Raw genomic sequence first — 17,263 nt, 5'->3', positions numbered from 1 at the left:
TTAACTTAATGCTACGAATGAAATCTTGAAAATAATTCAATACATACACTCATTTAGAATTAATTCTGAGTCAAATAACAAATAAGAGAATTTGTTAAAAATAATTAAATATTTTATTTATTGCTTTTTTTAAATTCAAAAATTTTGTAAAATTTTAATAAAATTAATTTAAAAAATTTAGAGATAATATTTTATGCTTTTTTTGTTTATATAAAATTTGACAATTTTCTATTTATCTTTCTGTTGATATGATTAAAAAGTTTTTTATTGATTTCTCCTACGTAAAACCAATCTTAAAAAATTTCAAATTAATCTAAAACTTTGAATAAAAAAGGATTTTATACTTAACATTTCCTACCAATAGTTACAACTTAAACATATTTATTTAGAACATATAAATTTAAAAATGTCTAAAGAACCTGCTTAACAAAGTGCTGGAAAGAAGCCAACCATAAAATTAGCAGATATGCCTGAAGATATGTAGCAAGACGCATAAAGTATTACTTTATCAGCAATTGAAAAATATACTAATGAAAGAGATATTGCCTATTAAATAAAAAGAGAGTTTGAGCGTAAATATTTAGGTAATTGGCATTGTGTAGTCGGAAAGTAATTTTCTTCATATGTAACACACGAAGAAGGCTATTTTGTTTAATTATCTAAAGGTCCTCTACAAATATTACTCTTTAGATGCTGAAATACTAATACAAATCAATATAAAAACAATAATAATTAATAAGTGAAACATAATAATTTGATCATAAATGGAATTTCATCAATAAATTAGATATAAATATAGTTTATGATAGTTATATTTTATCCTCAATATTTCTCAAATGCTATTAATAATTTTATTTGTAAATCATTTTTTTTATATAAAATAGTTATTTTTTCATAAAAAATATCTTCAAAGCTATACTAGAGAATTTATTAATTATGCTCAAAATTTAATATTTTTCTTTACAACAAAAAGTTTCAAAAATTTATAATGAATGAATGATTTATCTGAAATTAAAAAATTAAATAAAATGACATAATTTTAACAAGAGATAATATAATTAATTATTTATAATGATTTCATAAATAAGAAATAATTTATTTTATTTTTTAATTTATATTAATTTTCAAAAAAATATTTATTCACTTATATTAAGCAAAGTCTTCTTATTTTTATTATATAAAAAAATAAATATATGTCTTTTAGTATTAATACAAAGGATTTAATAAAGAAGTCTTTTATAAGCAAAAATTTGGTTTTAGTTTTTATAAATAAATGTTTGTTTACATTTGTCTAATAAGATACTATTATAATTAATCTAAATCTAAAAAAAAGACAATTTTAAAATCTGTTAATATAACAATTTTTAATCTTAATATTTTAAATAATAGCTTTCTACTTACCTTTATATTAACTAAACACACTTTTTAATAAGTTTATATCAAATTAGGTAAGGGATAAAACTTTAATATTGAGATTCAAATATGCTTCTATTTTATCTTACATTCGGTATAATCTCTATAGACTGGGTACCCATTGGACAAAAAATTTTGCCCAAAATATACAGTTGCCCAGTATATAAATTTTGGATAAAATATTTGCCTATTTTAACCGGCGTTTAGTCTATAAGTGTGCTCGCTCAGTGTAACAGGCTCTACTGAATTTATTTATTTATTTAAATCAGTTAATATGTTAATATTTATAAATTGCTTGATTTTTGATTCAAATAAAAGATCAAATTTATATAGATATAGTTTTAAAGACTTTTTAAAATGTAACTTATTTTATTTATATTAAAACTTTTCTTCTATAATAAAAAATATCTTTAATCAAATTGGAAAAGTATGCATAGTCATCATACAAAAAATCCTTTTTTCTTAATTTCTTACTTTAATTTTAATATATTGGAGTACACTTTTTTACAAAAATATTAAAGCTTTGTTGCAAATACTTAACTATTGAAAACAATTTACATTACAGTTTATGAAATTGTTTTCTTTAAATATGGTTATGACATTTATATAAAAAAAACTTTAATAGTTATTCTTAAATGAGATAATTATATTTTTACTTAAAGTTGGATATTAGTATCTAAAAGCTATTGTAAAATATGTATCAAATTCTTTAGTTTAATATTTATTTTTATTCTCTCATCTGTAACTCAGATTAAATTTTATTTCATTATAGATGGATCATAAAATTAATAAAGTGGATAGTGACTTTATAATTATCTCTTTGTGAATATCATAAGCAAATTAATCAAACTTTATTACACAAATATTTGAAATAATAAATTTTCGTTAAGGGATTAATTAAATAAAATTTATTATTTTGGATACTTTTTACTTAAAGTTTATGACCATTTGATAACTCCTCACCTTGGAGAATAAATCAAATACAACAACATTATTTATCTTTATAAATATTATTTATTATAAATTTGAATTTCAAATAAAATTGAATTACTTTTGAATGGGAGATTAAGCAGAAGATAACAAAATAAATAAAAACTAGAGTTTTTATGAATTTAAAGACGATTAGGATATTAAAACTGAGGAATCAGAAGAGCAGCAATCTCAATAGCCAGAAGAAAAAAATGAGGAACATAAAGAAGGAGAAGCTTAAGGCGAAGAAGTTAAAAAGAAAAAAACTACCTCTGCAAAATTCTATGCAGTCTTCATCACGATTATTCTGACTCTGTTTTGGAACATGTTCATATTATATCCGGTCAAGGTTGTAACTGAATCTTTCAAGTTAATATATAATCTATTTACTGTATTTTGTGGAGAATTCGATTTAAAGCAAAAAATAATCAATCCTATCTTGAGTGTAGTATTTTCACTAAGTATCATTTATGTTTGCTATTCAACAATATAAGGAGTACTTAGTTCAAAGGATGATGTCTATGTTTTTTGGTTCATTGATAGCTTTTTCCTTTTTATATCTCACATTATGATTTACACCATCATTTAGATGTCCATCAATGACGAATTCGATTTGAACTTTAGAAAAATTTTTGATTGCAGTGGTGACAATTAAGATGTTTTACTTGTCCATGCTGATGATTTCGATTGCGATCTCATTATGGATTTACCACTTGATGATGACGAATGGAAAGATGAGTATACTAGAATTATGGGAGAAGTTTTAGAAGTCGATGTTAAATCTTAACGCTTCAATACCTTTGCTAACCCTATTAAACATATTTAATTTAGATAATATGTAGGATATCAACTAATAAAGGGATAAAATAGAAAATTAAGACCTCACATGGGTTAATTTATAACCTTGCAAGTGCTAGCACTTTTAAAAACTCTGTTTTGTGTTTTTTACATTGTCTATCATTTTAAAACTTTCACTTCAAAAGATTTATTGAATGTAGTGTGCATAACTCTTTTCACAACAAATGAAATCTACTGTCTTAGTTCTATGCTAAGTAACTATGACTTACGTCGTAAGACTTTGATGGTAAAAAATATAACTGAGTCTTTGGTAATTAAAGGATAGAAAGCAAGTTATGAAAATGCTATTGATTTGACTAGTAGCGAAAGCATAGAAACATGGGATAACACACGTCGTTGCATCTACGAATTTTTCTCTGAAACATAATATAAGTTAGAAAGAAGTTATATCTGCTTATTCATATATTACATCTTTATTGCTAATATTATTTTGGCTGCTTATGGAGAAATATACATCGTCATTCACAAAGACTCTATCTTGTTACAAAATTTAACTGTTGTTTCTTCAACATTTACTTTCATTTTGTTGAATGCCCTTATCTTTTTCAGAATTTACTTTGGTTCTAAATTTAATGAAACTTTTGAAGATCTTTAAGATAAAGTTGAAAATCTTATTGGTATCTATCAAGATATGGCTTAAATGTATGACTACAATTTCAAACAAAGAGGAGTTACTATCTAAGATTATATTAACATAGTTAAATATTACTAAAACATAGATGATTCTAATGAAGAAGAAGAAGGGTCTTAAAAAGAAGTTGAAAAATCAAACTAAGAAATTGCTAAATAGCCTGCTGAAACAGCTTCAGTATTAAAAGATAAGGAGCTTCTAGAATCTACAATTGAAGGAGAAAATAATTACTATACTTGCTATGAAATTCTTGTCTCTAAGATTATGTACATTTCATAATACTATATCAAGCACAAGCAACCATTTTAAGGATAGATATTCACCAAAGATTAAGAAAGTTAATTATAGATGAAAATTATCTTGAATAATATTAAAAGCTTAAAAAGAATCAAATCATAGATTATTGTAGATAACAAATGCTCTAGCTATTAGCTATTTAACCTTCTAAAGCTTGACTTTAAAGATACTTTGTTTACTATTCTGTTAGGTTTTGCTACTTTGTTACCTTCTATAATATCTAAGTTCATAGAATAATTCTCAAGTATTGAAAAACCTAAGGCTTGATAGATAAGCTATATACATATAAAATTAATAAAAATTCAAGCAGTGTAGAATATTTTTTAAATATTTGTTATGTTTCACAAAAATTTTTGCCAAATCAACTTTTTTATTCACTTCTTTACTTTTTGATTTGTTTTTTATGTGAAAATTGTAATAGAAATTTCTGTAAACAAGGTATTTTTTAATAATTTAAAGTTAAAATACACAAAATATATTCAACTTTGGTAAAGTAAAAAATATATATTAGCTTAGATTGATTTTATCTTTGAAAGGAATTTACATAAAAATAAATCACCTGAATTATGCAGAGATAGAAAATATCAAGTATGTTTGTTTGCAATTTAATCTACTTATTTATTTGATATAAGATATCTTAAAATAAAAAATGATAATTCTAAATACCTTAATAGATTTATTGCATTTTAGTTTTTAAAAGTAAAAAGGATAATAGAAAATATAAGGCAGAATAAAAAATCGCACAATTTTTTATTTTTTATTAGAATTAAGATATTCGTTTTAAATAAACAAATAAAAAGCAATAAACAAATTATATAATTAGGATGAGTTAGCCAACATTAAGAAAAAACTAACCCATCTTTGAGTTTAAGGATGACTAGGATGAAATAGAGAGCCTAGCTGAAATTATTGAATAAGAGCCTGATTTCTCTGAAAAAACTAAAAGAACCCCACATGGAAGAGGTAGCTAGAGCTACTAATCCAATCTTTAAGATGTCAAAACAAATTTCACTTCTATGTATGGCAATACTCTCCAAGTATAATAAAACCCAAAATCACCAAAATCTGCAAGATTGGTACAAAAAACTCAACAATTAGTTGAAGGAACGTCAACAATAGTTTTTACTGTTATAATCTCCTTGATTGTAAACATTGTTCTAACGTATCCTCTAATTATTTTAAAAAGTATATACACTTTCTTGACTGGTTTTATTTACCCTTGCTAAAAAAAATGCACAATTCACGCATTTGTAAAAAAATTTATCAATCCAATAGTTTAGATCATCTTTGCTAGCAGCGTCCTGTGTATTGTTTACTTTACTATTACAGGCATACATTAGACTTAAAGGGATTTTTACGGCATTTTGTTTTTCGATGCTTTCTTTTTATTTTTTACCAAGATCTTAGTCTTTAGCATTATTAAACTCACAAAACAATAAGATTTAAAGTTAACATGGAAAAATGTATGTTCCATCTTCGATCCTGGCAGCCAAAACGGTCTTGTGTTAGACCTTATTGATAAATAGAGAGATAGTGATATTTATATGGATGTATCACGTATTGAAGATAACTGGAAGCAAGAATATCTTGATATCATGAATTCTAAATTAGAAGTAGACCTTCAAATACAGAGATTTAATACAATTCAGACAGATATTAAAAATCCACTAACTCTTGAGTTGATTGGCTACCAATTTTTGTAGGGTTAAAATTAGATATTAGGAACTCATTTTGTTTAATTTGTAACTACTCAATTATTGTCTCTAGCAAAAATTTTCAGTTGTTTAATATTTATTTACATAAATATTCCATTTGACACAGATGATATTTTCTATCTTCTAGCAATAACATTATTCAACATAAATGAAATTTACTGCTTCAACATATTACTTAGCAACTAAGACTTACGTAGAAAGACAATCATGTCTAATAGTATTAATGACTGCATTAAATTTACTGATATAGAAATTGAGAACGACTATACAAAACTGTTAGATGTTACCTCATGCATAAGCCTGGAAACTTGGGATAATTCGCGTAGAGCTATTTATCTCTTTTTCTAAGGCATGTATAAAAAATTTGAAATGTGCTATTGCTGTATCTTCATTTACTATTTATTCATTTTGAATATTATACTTGCCAAGTTTTTTGAATTCGATCTCTTCTTTGATAAGAACTCAGTTTTTCTAAATCCTATAATAATTATTTCATCTATTTTTAACTTTTTGATATTGAATGTCTTTCTTCTGTTTAGATTCTACTTTGGAAGTAAATATAATGAGACTATTGAAGAAGCAGGAGATAATATAGATACTTTAATTGGAATTTACTAAGATCTTATATAAATGTATGATTACAATTTCTAGTAAAAATAAATATCATAAGCAACTCTCTCAATAGTTTCAAAAAATAAAATGCAACCTTTGCCCTAAAGAACTTAAGTTATGTTTGAGGATCCTGAAGATGCTCAATTAATGTCAAGACAGCTTACATAAGACCCAAGTAGGGCATTTATGATAACTTGTTATGACTTAATTATAGCAAAAATTAAATTCCTTTCTCGCTTTTATATTGATAGAAGATTAGAATTTTTAGGTAAAGTTTACAGTAATGCAGAAGAAAAGAATTTGTAACAAAAAATGCTAAAAAATAACTTAAAAAGTTTTCAAAGAATTAAATCTTAGATTGAAATAGATTCTAAATAAATTTGCTACAAAGTACTTAATCTATTGAAACTTGATTTCTAGGAATCTTTGCTCACCTTATCGGTTGGTTTAATATCAATAGCACCTTAGATAGTTCCAGCTTTCATAAGTATGTTCAAAGGAGAAGCTCTTAATCCATCATCATGAATTAAAATTAAAATATTCATTATTCGTTTATCTATTTTATTATATATGTTTATTTGAATACATTTTAGGTTACTTCAACATTAATAATTTTATAAATATACAAATAATTAATAAATTAAAAAAGAGTTATTATTTAAATATTTTTATGCTAATATTTCTGTTCATTCTTTCTTTATTTTTTATTATATTACAAATTAACCTAAAAAAATTAAAAATAACTTTTTTTTTCAATTATATTGTATTATGAAATTTCTCCAGTTGAAGAGCTAGCTAGACAGTTCAAATTGGCGAGTCAGAGAATCTTTTCTTTGACAAGTGTGGAATTTTATCAGATTAATTAGAAATAAGTCACTTTATTATTGAAATCCCAAATATAAATCAATATTTTAATACAACTTGATTACATTTAAGAAAGAAAGAAAAATTACTATAAACTTTATATTCACTAATTATTAATTTTAAAAGAAGGAAGATATTCTAATGATTTAAGATTACTTTTATTTGCTTTTCTACTTAAAGTTATAGAAATTCCATTTAAATATATATATAGATAAATTATTTATTGTTTAAAAATAAATAAAATATTATAAAAGTAAATATAATCTTCTTAATCATCAAATTAAATGGTTCTATTTAATTTAAAATAAAAATGCTATTTTATTAAATGATTATACATACTGGACTATATATACATTTTAATATTAAAGAATGTTTAGTGTAATTATTTATTTTCACCTTTTACATATATTTCAATATTTCAATAGAAAAATATTTTTTCTTTAATAAATAAATCAAATTATGTCAATCATAAAAATTGAATTGACATTTTTATATTATAAAATTATATTTAGTTTAATTAGTAAGATATTTAGTTACTTGTTTTAATAGTATTTAATTAAATACTTTTCACATCATTTAATCTAACATTTTTAAAAATAAATATTCTTGAATTTTTAGATATTTTACATAAAATTAATATTAATTTTCTGCATAGAAATAAATCTGAAATTCTAATAGTTATTAGTTATAGAAGATAAAGATTAGCCTTTCTAGAGAATTATTTTAATTTTTAATTAAAAAGATTAATTTTAAATTAAAAGGATTAATTTTATAGTAATTATTATATTAACTGTTAAAAATAGGAAAAAAGAACTAAAAAATTTTTTGGGAAAATTAAATTGATTGATTAATTGATTATGATTGTAAAAGTAAAAAAATAAAAAATACAATAAATTTTTGATTAAAATACATAAAATAAATCAATTCATTGGAATTATTTGGAAAATTAATTAATTAATTTCAGAAATTTTAATTGAAACACAGATAAACAAACATATAGAAAGATATTTTTAAAACAAAATATAAACTAAAACATAGGTTGTTTGTTTGTTTGTTTGTTTGTTTTTTTATATTTTATTTTATTAGTTTTTTTATTCAATCAATAAAATAAGAATAAATTCTAATTTGTCAAAATTTTTAATTAGCTTAAATGAATTTATTTATAATTTTTATATTTATTTGATTTACATTTATTAATTTATTATTTGATTTATATATTTTAATCACACACATTTAAATAAATTTTTTATTAGAGTTTTCATTGCATTTATTGTTAATTAAATATTTAAGTAAGAGGTTGGTTGCTTGGTTAATTGATAAATGATATATTTATGAATTTTTACTAGCTGTAAAATTATTTGTTATAATTGAAATCAAGGGTTGTTTTTATTTTCGTGTTATTAAATTAGGTAATATTGGTTACTAATTTGGATACCGTTCAGTGCTTATTATATGCTTGGAATAGCATTTTAGGTCTATATGTATTCATCTTTTTATTCTTCTATATTTATTTTGCTATCAGATTACAGAAGTTCTCCATCTGGAAGCTAGCTCATACTTTTTTCTTCATTTTTATAATATTCTATTTCATTCAACTGTGAAGACATATTTGAAAAAGGAGGTATTCTTTAAGAAGAAGCTAAGGTCTTCACAGAATTTATGCTTTGAGTGTTTTAGTTGGCTTTTAGGCTAGATGAATTAGGATTTCTTTTACTTTTTTTTAAGGTTTTAAGCTTATTCAGTAGATCTTCATCGTGTATAGCTTATTAAAAGAATTTGAGTAATTTTCTATGGGTTTCTTTATCTTAAACATTAGAATTAGTTAGCCAGTCATCAGCTTTATTTAGTAAAAATGATTAAAATATTGATGAGTATTCGCTGTTGCTTATTAGTTGCTTTATAAACAAATTATTAAACTTAGATTTCTTCATATAGTTTTAGAATTTTTTGAGTTTTTAAGAATAAGAAAATTTCTTTGAATCCTTTTGATTAAATTCATCTAAAGTGTTCAATATGCTTTCGTCTTTTTTTACTTCAGACATAAAAGCTTTAACAAAGTTTTTGACTACATTTTTCTTATCAGCTTTGGCAATAAATTCATCAGTAAATATTTCTTCATCTCCCCCTCCATCTGAATTGTGGAATAATTCATGTTGCTTTTAATCAAAAGAAAGTTGAGTGTTCAAAAGAGAGACTTCGTTTTCCTTTTATAATTCGCTATCAGTTTGAATGAATGAGTCAGAGTGATTGCTCTAATTACTTTCATAGAGCTTTATTTAATTATTCTAAGAGAGAATTTTAGCATTCTAGGAGTTCAAAATAGGAGATGAGGCAAGCGATGTGCATGAAAAAGAAGGAATATTATCAAAGTTTGTAATGTCTGACATCACTTTTGAGTTATTTTATCGATGGTTACTGATAACACTTTGATTAGAAATACTGCTTAATCTCTTTTTTTTAGATTTATTTAATAAAAATAATTGGTCTGATATTTAATCATCTTTTAATAGAATAGACTAAGAGGAATTTTATTATTGAGAAATCTATGCTCCTTGGTTAATAAACATATCTGAGATAATTGGATTATTTCTGCTCGAGTAATTTTAACCACAAATTTATGATGACTTACCAATTTAATATAATTAATGATAATTAGAATCTGTTTACAACTGATTTGTATCAGAATTGAATTTTTTACTTTCACTAGGCAATTATATTGAGCCCTAACTTCCCCTTTCTTGCTTTTCTAGAATTTATTCATAGATTTAACAAAAGTCTCGAATTAAATAATCTTAGTATTTATACGGCTCTTCAATTTATAATTGTTAGGTAGGAATCAACTCACTTTTACTTTATTAATCAAGAGATGATCTATTGTCTTAATCTATTATTTCTGATTTGATGTTTATTTAATTATTTAAAGGACTCTTAGATTTTTCATTTATTCTATTATTAATTTCTTAGCTGTAGCTCTAATCACTTCTTAAAGCTTGTTTTCTCACTCTCTTAATTTTGTTGGAAAAAATTCCTTTATCTTCTTCAGGAAATTAGTTTTCCATCTTTTATTATTTAGGAATCCCATTTGATTACTATTCAGTTAATTAACTATTAATTTAACTTAGATCTTAAGATACCAAATTTACGTTAGTTTATTAAATGTTTTATTAAAAGTTTGATATACTATCATTCAATTAAATTTTATTTTCAGCCCCACATTTAGTGCAATTGTAAATTCCTGCATTCAGTAATACTTCAGTTTAAGCGCTAATCACAGGTTGAGTTGCATCTGAATCATTCGAATTATCACTACCTTTTCTTTTTTGCATTTACTTAAGTTTAATTTTACCAGAATCATCAGGAAGACTTTGTAGATTTTACTTTGTAAGAGAGAGCTCTTAGGATTTATCTTATGTTTAAGAATTTTCTAACTAGTTAATGAATGACATATTGCTGATAATATTGTAAATTTAGTCTTTAATTTAGATAACTACTACTGATGTAAATATATTATCTTTCAATTCAAATTATGTCCCAACTGATACTCTTACCAAGTCTATTTCATTATTAATTCCTTATAAACCTTAACTGTTATGAGCTAAGTAGGTGAAAGGATCGTTTTAAAATGAAGAGTTTTCTTGTAAAGAGTGCTTTACATCGAGGTAAAGGCTAATATTATTATCTAATTAGACTATTGCCTTCTAGTTTTTAGGGATTTCTACCTCATTAATATGGCTCCTAAGGGATTTAAATCTTGTTTAAGTAGGATTTATTGGTATTTATGAAGTTATCTCATCAGGCTCAATATGCATTTAATATGAGTCTTGTCCTATTTAGCATGGAAAGTCCTCCTACATTTTTTTATTTGATGGCAAGCAACTTTTTTATCTTAACTTAAGAAAGTAATAAATAGTTGTTATTATAGTTTCTTATGAAAAAAAATATCAAGAAATTATATTAAAATTTTATGATTGTTAAGATTTGTTTCTTTCTTTGATCTTTCTTAACAATACGATTATCAAATTTTTGTTTTTTTTTATTTTTAAGATATTTATGATTTTTTGTTTTTCTTCTTTTCTTAATTTGATTTAGATATTAGTTGCTTCTAAATATAAAAAGTAAATTACAAAATACCGCTGTTATCACAAACAAATTAATAAATTTTACAACACTTCCTTAGCTTTCTGTTTAGATTATAATTACAAATTGTGTAATTGTTAGAAGAATTACTTAGTTTTGTAATATATTAAATATAACTTGATTCACTATTGTTTGTTTGTTTGTTTGTTATCTTTTACTATAAAGTACTTCTATTGATTCTAAAAAATATTGATTTGATTATCATGAAGTAATTATTTTTCAATATTCTATCTTTATAACTTTTATATAATTAGACATTTCAATTTTATTATTATATGCGCTTATGTTATTTTAAATTTTTTATTTTGTTTATTCAAACTAAAAAAAAACTAAAATTAAAAGCTGATTGATTGCCACCGTATTTATCCTTCAATTGAAATTTAAAATTTTCTTGGATCTTTAAAGATCTATTTTTAATGTTAAAAGATTTTTCAGTATTAATGAGGTTTAAAATGAATAGAAACTATTGAATTACTCTACCCGTATAAAAAAAACTTGAAGCAATTTATTTAATTATTCCTTAATGCATTAATATAACAATTAATGAAGATAAATAAATTAAAATCATCCCTTAAATATCATTCAATTCTGGGGTTTTTACTTCCATACTCAATTAATTAATCAATCTAAATATAAACCAGAAATGTTTTCATCAATCCTAATAATTGATTTTAAGAATTACCACACAATTTGAAAGTGGACTATTGAGGCATTATATTAGAGAATCTCCTCATTCATCCTTTATCAGTGGTTTTGGATATATTTTCGTTTCCAATTTAATTTAAAAATTCAAATTTAGTAACATAATATATTGCATTTCCATTTATGGAAATTTTTTATTTTATAGGTTTTGTTCTTACAATAAAAGAGTGTACCTACAAAATACAACAAAACGATATTGATATTATTGCATAAGATTTTCAAAGGAATTTTTTTCAAAAGTAGAAAAATAAATACAAATTACATAATTTTATAAAGAATTCAAATGAAATTTTCCCAACTAAATTTATATTTATTTTAACTTCTTTTTGTCTGAAGTTTTGAAATTTAACACTTAGATATTTATTATTTTAATTAATTAGTATTAATAGATAAATAGTAAATTAAGTCTCTCAAAAGCTAATAAACTCTTAAAATCCTTTAGACATATTTTTAAATATATAATTTCAAGCAATTTTTAATCATGCAAATTGTTGAAATTTACTTTTCCCAATTGAATAATCAACTATTTTTGATTGTCATTTTTTACTTACATTTCTATTTATATTAGCATCTACCCCATTTAAAGTTTGCAAATGCTGTTGCTATTATCCACCTTGATTCAAATCTTTTAAAACTACTGAGGACTTTTGGTCATTTTAAGATTATATTTGTGTATTTTATGTATTTAATAAGTTTGCATCGCTGCTGCTAGCACTAAGTATATTTTACCATTTTTTCATGTCAAATTGTATCTAATTTATTTAAATTTTAAGAAATTTTATAATTATTTTTTTATAATCAGAAAAATTTGTTTGCAAGTAATTATCATTTGCATGCTTGCTTTGCTTTGCTTTTCATGAAGTTAAAATTTAAAACTATTAAAAATATTTTAAACCAAATTGTTCTTAATTCGAAATATTGCTTTTAATAATTTAATTTATCAATAAAAAAAGAATTAAATATGAAAAAGTTAAATTTTTACCTTGGGATCTACTCCCCCTTTTACAATTTCTCGGTGATTTATTCCTAGCCCTTCTATCATTTTCTCATCAAATTCAATTCCTCCATAAGGTACGTCTCGAAATGAGACTCTGCTCACAAAAGATAAACTCAAATCGTTATTATTGTTGTTGTTATTATTGTTTGTGTGATTGGTTTTATCTGACTCCTAATTAAAGTTAAAATTTTCATATTAATAATTCGATAAAAAAGCCTCTAATTCATTTAAATTTGATCTATCTGAAAGTAAATTCTCTCTTAAATGCTTGTTCTTATTAATTTGGCTAATGTCATCGTTATTGATCTTATTTTCATTTTTCATTTGAGAAGAATTTTGTTGAGAGGTGGTTTAGAGAAGAGGAGTTTTTAATCGTGCATTCAATTTTTCTTTGATCATTTACTCAATTTTATAGCTATTCAAATATTTTTCTTCTATCTTATTATCAGTTTCTCTGCTCTGTTACACTTAGGAGTCTTTTTTTATTAAATTTAAGCTATTGCTATTTTAATTATTGTTGTTACTCTAATTGTTTTATTTGCTTATGTTAGTTTTTTATTTATCTTGAGCCTATCCCCTGTTCTGTGATACATTTCTACCTGTAGAGGAGTTTTTTTAAAGTGAAGGTGTACTCGGATTGTTAGTTGAATTGGTATTGTTATTAATTATGTTAATAGTGTTTTTAGCTAAGGATTTATTTGAGGATTAAGTTCTTGTGTTTTGAGGAATGCTAGATTATAAGGTATAATCACCTTCAGTATTTCCTTATTTAAAATCTGTAATTTCAATATAGTTTTTCTTTGCATCATTCTTCTAATTTAAATTACTATTGTTATCAAATCCCTCCACTGTGTAGGATGATTGATAAACTGATTTATCTGTGACTATTTTTTAATTTAAAATGAAATAATAAGTAAATTATAATTGATCAAAAAGTAAATAAAAGCAATATAAATTTTTCACCAAAAAGTAAAATATGTATATAGAAAAAATAAATCTCAGCTCTTAATTATTTATTTTTATACTTTAAAAGATTTCTCTTATGCACATTCCCACCCTCATCTATTTTATCATTAATTGATTTTTTTTCTTTCAAAATTGATAAACAATAGATGGAAAAAATATTAAAGAAATTAATTTGATGCTATTCGCTTACATAGTATTTTAGTGACGTCAATATTATTTCTTATTTTCAGAAGATTTTCTTTAATCTTATCTAATTCCTTACCGAGTTCATGGTAATAGTTGTGGCTGTATATTAATGACGATATTGAAGCCAAAAAAAGTTTTATAACTTTAAAATTTTCCTTAAAAATATCAACAACCATAGACCCTACTCTTTCGTAAGGTAAATTTAAACAATCATCTTTGAAGTAGATCAAATCAATATCTGGCAGTTTTTATTGGTAATAATCTTTTAAATTTTCATCTTTGTCTCCTTCTTCCTTAATCTTCTTACGTATCTAATTAATAAAATTTTTAAAGTTTAATTTCCATTACAATACTAATATATCTATTTCATTTTAAATATTTGAATAGTTTCTGATCATAAAATTTTTCTTTGGTATTCATTACTCAAAATTTAGAAAAAAAGTATCTCTATTATTTATTTATTTATTTGCTATTCATTTTCATATATTTAAATATCAGCTTACGTATTCTTCTTTTGCCTATTTTATAAAGTTATTTAAGTCATTATTTAGCTAGATTAGTGTATTGCGAAAAGCCTGATTCTCGGATAAAAGTTTGTTGTTAAATTGAATAGCTTGCTAGTTTATACAGTCCGCAAATTCTTCACTCGCATTATTTTTCCAAGGCTTTTGAGGGTGTTGGCTGTTGTTTGTATTGTTGCATCCAGCGTGTTAGGATATTAAATCGATTGTGTTTCTGAACACAGAGTTTTTATCAAATTTATCAGATGTCAATTTTTTCATCTATAAGTATATTTTTATTGAAAATAGTAAAATATTTGGTATTTAGTAAATACTGACTAAATTTTAATTTATTTACAGAGTATTTAAATACCACTAAACTTTTTGCTTACACTTATTTTTTGTTAATTTATTTACTGAAATACTTGATTAAATTTTAAAATAAAGTACAAATCTTTAATCCGTATATTTTTTAAACAAAAAATAAATTATAATACTCTAATCCTTATATTTTATTAAATATAAAAAATATTCCTTCAAAAAAAATGGTAGCTGATATTCAGTTATGAGGGAAGTATTTTTATTTTATTGGAAATTAAATAGCTAATTCCTATTTGATTGATACTAACTTAAAAATAGTAGATGAAACCTATAGAAAAAAATCTATTTTTTAAAATTTATCTCATTTTGTTAGTAAGTTTGTAAGTGAGTGGAGATGAATGACTGAACGAATAGCTATTCAATCATTTAAAAAGTTATTAGAATTCACAATTTTTATACTAAAAAAGTAATTAGAATTGACAATTTTTATACTTTAGAATATTTTTAATTTGTTCTCACTGTTATTTGATATTTTATTTAAATTTATAATTTAAAATACAAAAAAAACTATTCTAGTCAGCAATTAGGATAATTCAATTTTACTTATTCTTTGACCCTATTTGTTTCGCTCTCTTTCTTCCTGATTTCATTTTACATCTAATTTGACTTTTACTGTAATTTTTGTAGATTCTTCTAAAGTTCATCTCTCTCTAAAGTCAATTTTTGTATGTCTTTTTTTGTTTTACTTTCTATCGTTGTTATTTAATTTTCTAAGCTACCAATTTATTTCTTCATCTTTGCTGCTTCAACCTAATATCTTTTGTTGTTATATTTTTAGTATATTTAAATATGGAGAAGAGTAAATAGAGTTTAAAATCAAAATTCTAATTCATACTTTTCGTTTTTTTCTTGGGATATTTTGTAGTTTTATTCTAATTTAGCGCTTTTTTCTGCTATTGAACTTCTAAATTCCATGTCCCTTTACCTCTACTATAGTAATTCATAAACTGAATTTAAAGTTTACATTATATCTTCTTATCTTGGATTAATTAGATTGCCTAGCTAGCTATACCCAAAACTTTTTAAGCTCTAATTGCAGTATATAGTCATGTGATTAATATTTTAGTCTAATCCATCTGAAATTTGGCTTTATGATTAATTACTGTAATTTTCAAATGGCTATACTTTTTTTTATTCATTGATCTCCTAGTAAGATCTAGTATTATTTAATGATTGATTATTTGATTCTAAAAGTTTTGAAAAATTGTTGTCTTCTTATTTGATTTCACTTATTGGTATATACTACTAAAATGGATCCTAGTTAAACAACAGCTGTATATAAAAATTAAGTTAAATTTAGTTAGCTGCTTTAATATATTTACGCTATCATCGAAAAAAGGTAAGGGACTAGGAGTTTATTATAAATTGTTATTATTTAAAATGGCTCTTTGTAATAGCTTATTTCCACTATCATTCTATTAATCTATATTACTTTAACTCATGAAATATCTTATAAAGATTATGCCTTTAAGGTTGTTGTCTATAGCTAATAAATAATACTATTTATTATAAATATTAAAATGGCTTTTAAAATTTTTCCAGAAGCTATTAATATTATTAGTGGCTTATATAAATAATTTTTTGATGTAATTTTAACAATTTAATAGATCTATTTTTTAAAATTTCAAAAGAATTTAAATTAATAATGACATTTAAGTATTTTTAAAGGTTAAAATTTAGATTCCAAAGAAACATTTAAACTTGATAATTAGAATATTATTTATTATTTTTAATTCTAAATCATAATAATTCTAAGAAACTCTTCAAATCATCATTAATAAACTAAAAAAAATTTATTTTTTTTAATTTTAAATTTTAAAAATATCAAAAGCTTATAAAATAATTTCAGCAATTAATAAAATTACTATAAGGTTACATAAACTAGTTATACTTAAAATAATTTTTAATCTTATATTTTGATTATATTGATGAATTTTAATATTATTAACGATTTTATTAAATTGTATAGGTTATTATGCTTTATTAATAATTTTTTTAGTTTATCAAAAATTGTTAATAAAAATAGAGATTTCTA

General features: G+C 23.1%; 5 protein-coding genes across 5 annotated transcripts; 3 read left to right on the top strand and 2 right to left on the bottom strand. All coding sequences in view use genetic code 6, as the record gives it.

The window, feature by feature from the left end:
- Positions 1 to 406: 406 nt before the first annotated feature.
- TTHERM_000756449 (cytoplasmic dynein light chain 2) lies at positions 407 to 697 on the top strand (the record flags this gene model as incomplete). Its single annotated transcript, XM_012800305.1, has 1 exon — positions 407 to 697. One exon carries the CDS (start codon positions 407 to 409, stop codon positions 695 to 697), a length of 291 nt encoding a protein of 96 aa, XP_012655759.1.
- Positions 698 to 2,470: 1,773 nt separating this feature from the next.
- Positions 2,471 to 4,435, top strand: TTHERM_000756448 (transmembrane protein, putative; the record flags this gene model as incomplete). Its single annotated transcript, XM_012800304.1, has 1 exon — positions 2,471 to 4,435. One exon carries the CDS (start codon positions 2,471 to 2,473, stop codon positions 4,433 to 4,435), a length of 1,965 nt encoding a protein of 654 aa, XP_012655758.1.
- Positions 4,436 to 4,992: 557 nt separating this feature from the next.
- Positions 4,993 to 7,020, top strand: TTHERM_00756430 (transmembrane protein, putative; the record flags this gene model as incomplete). The annotated part of the gene is made up of 1 exon (XM_001031758.3): positions 4,993 to 7,020. The coding sequence occupies one exon, from the start codon at positions 4,993 to 4,995 to the stop codon at positions 7,018 to 7,020; it is 2,028 nt and encodes a 675-aa protein (XP_001031758.2).
- Positions 7,021 to 8,732: 1,712 nt separating this feature from the next.
- On the bottom strand, positions 8,733 to 11,213 carry TTHERM_00756420 (hypothetical protein; the record flags this gene model as incomplete). The annotated part of the gene is made up of 1 exon (XM_001031757.3): positions 8,733 to 11,213. The coding sequence occupies one exon, from the start codon at positions 11,211 to 11,213 to the stop codon at positions 8,733 to 8,735; it is 2,481 nt and encodes an 826-aa protein (XP_001031757.1).
- A 1,521-nt stretch (positions 11,214 to 12,734) lies between these two features.
- TTHERM_00756410 (afadin- and alpha-actinin-binding protein) lies at positions 12,735 to 16,670 on the bottom strand (the record flags this gene model as incomplete). Its single annotated transcript, XM_001031756.1, has 7 exons — positions 12,735 to 12,950; positions 13,181 to 14,079; positions 14,352 to 14,658; positions 14,851 to 15,129; positions 15,772 to 15,985; positions 16,064 to 16,500; positions 16,551 to 16,670. The coding sequence occupies 7 exons, from the start codon at positions 16,668 to 16,670 to the stop codon at positions 12,735 to 12,737; spliced, it is 2,472 nt and encodes an 823-aa protein (XP_001031756.1).
- Between the last annotated feature and the right edge of the window lie 593 nt (positions 16,671 to 17,263).

The sequence above is a fragment of the Tetrahymena thermophila genome (genome assembly GCF_000189635.1).
Source record: "Tetrahymena thermophila SB210 genomic scaffold scf_8254367, whole genome shotgun sequence".
In the NCBI taxonomy this organism is placed as follows: domain Eukaryota; phylum Ciliophora; class Oligohymenophorea; order Hymenostomatida; family Tetrahymenidae; genus Tetrahymena; species Tetrahymena thermophila.
Note: the sequence above shows the minus strand (reverse complement) of the source record. Positions and strands in the feature narration are given on the sequence as shown.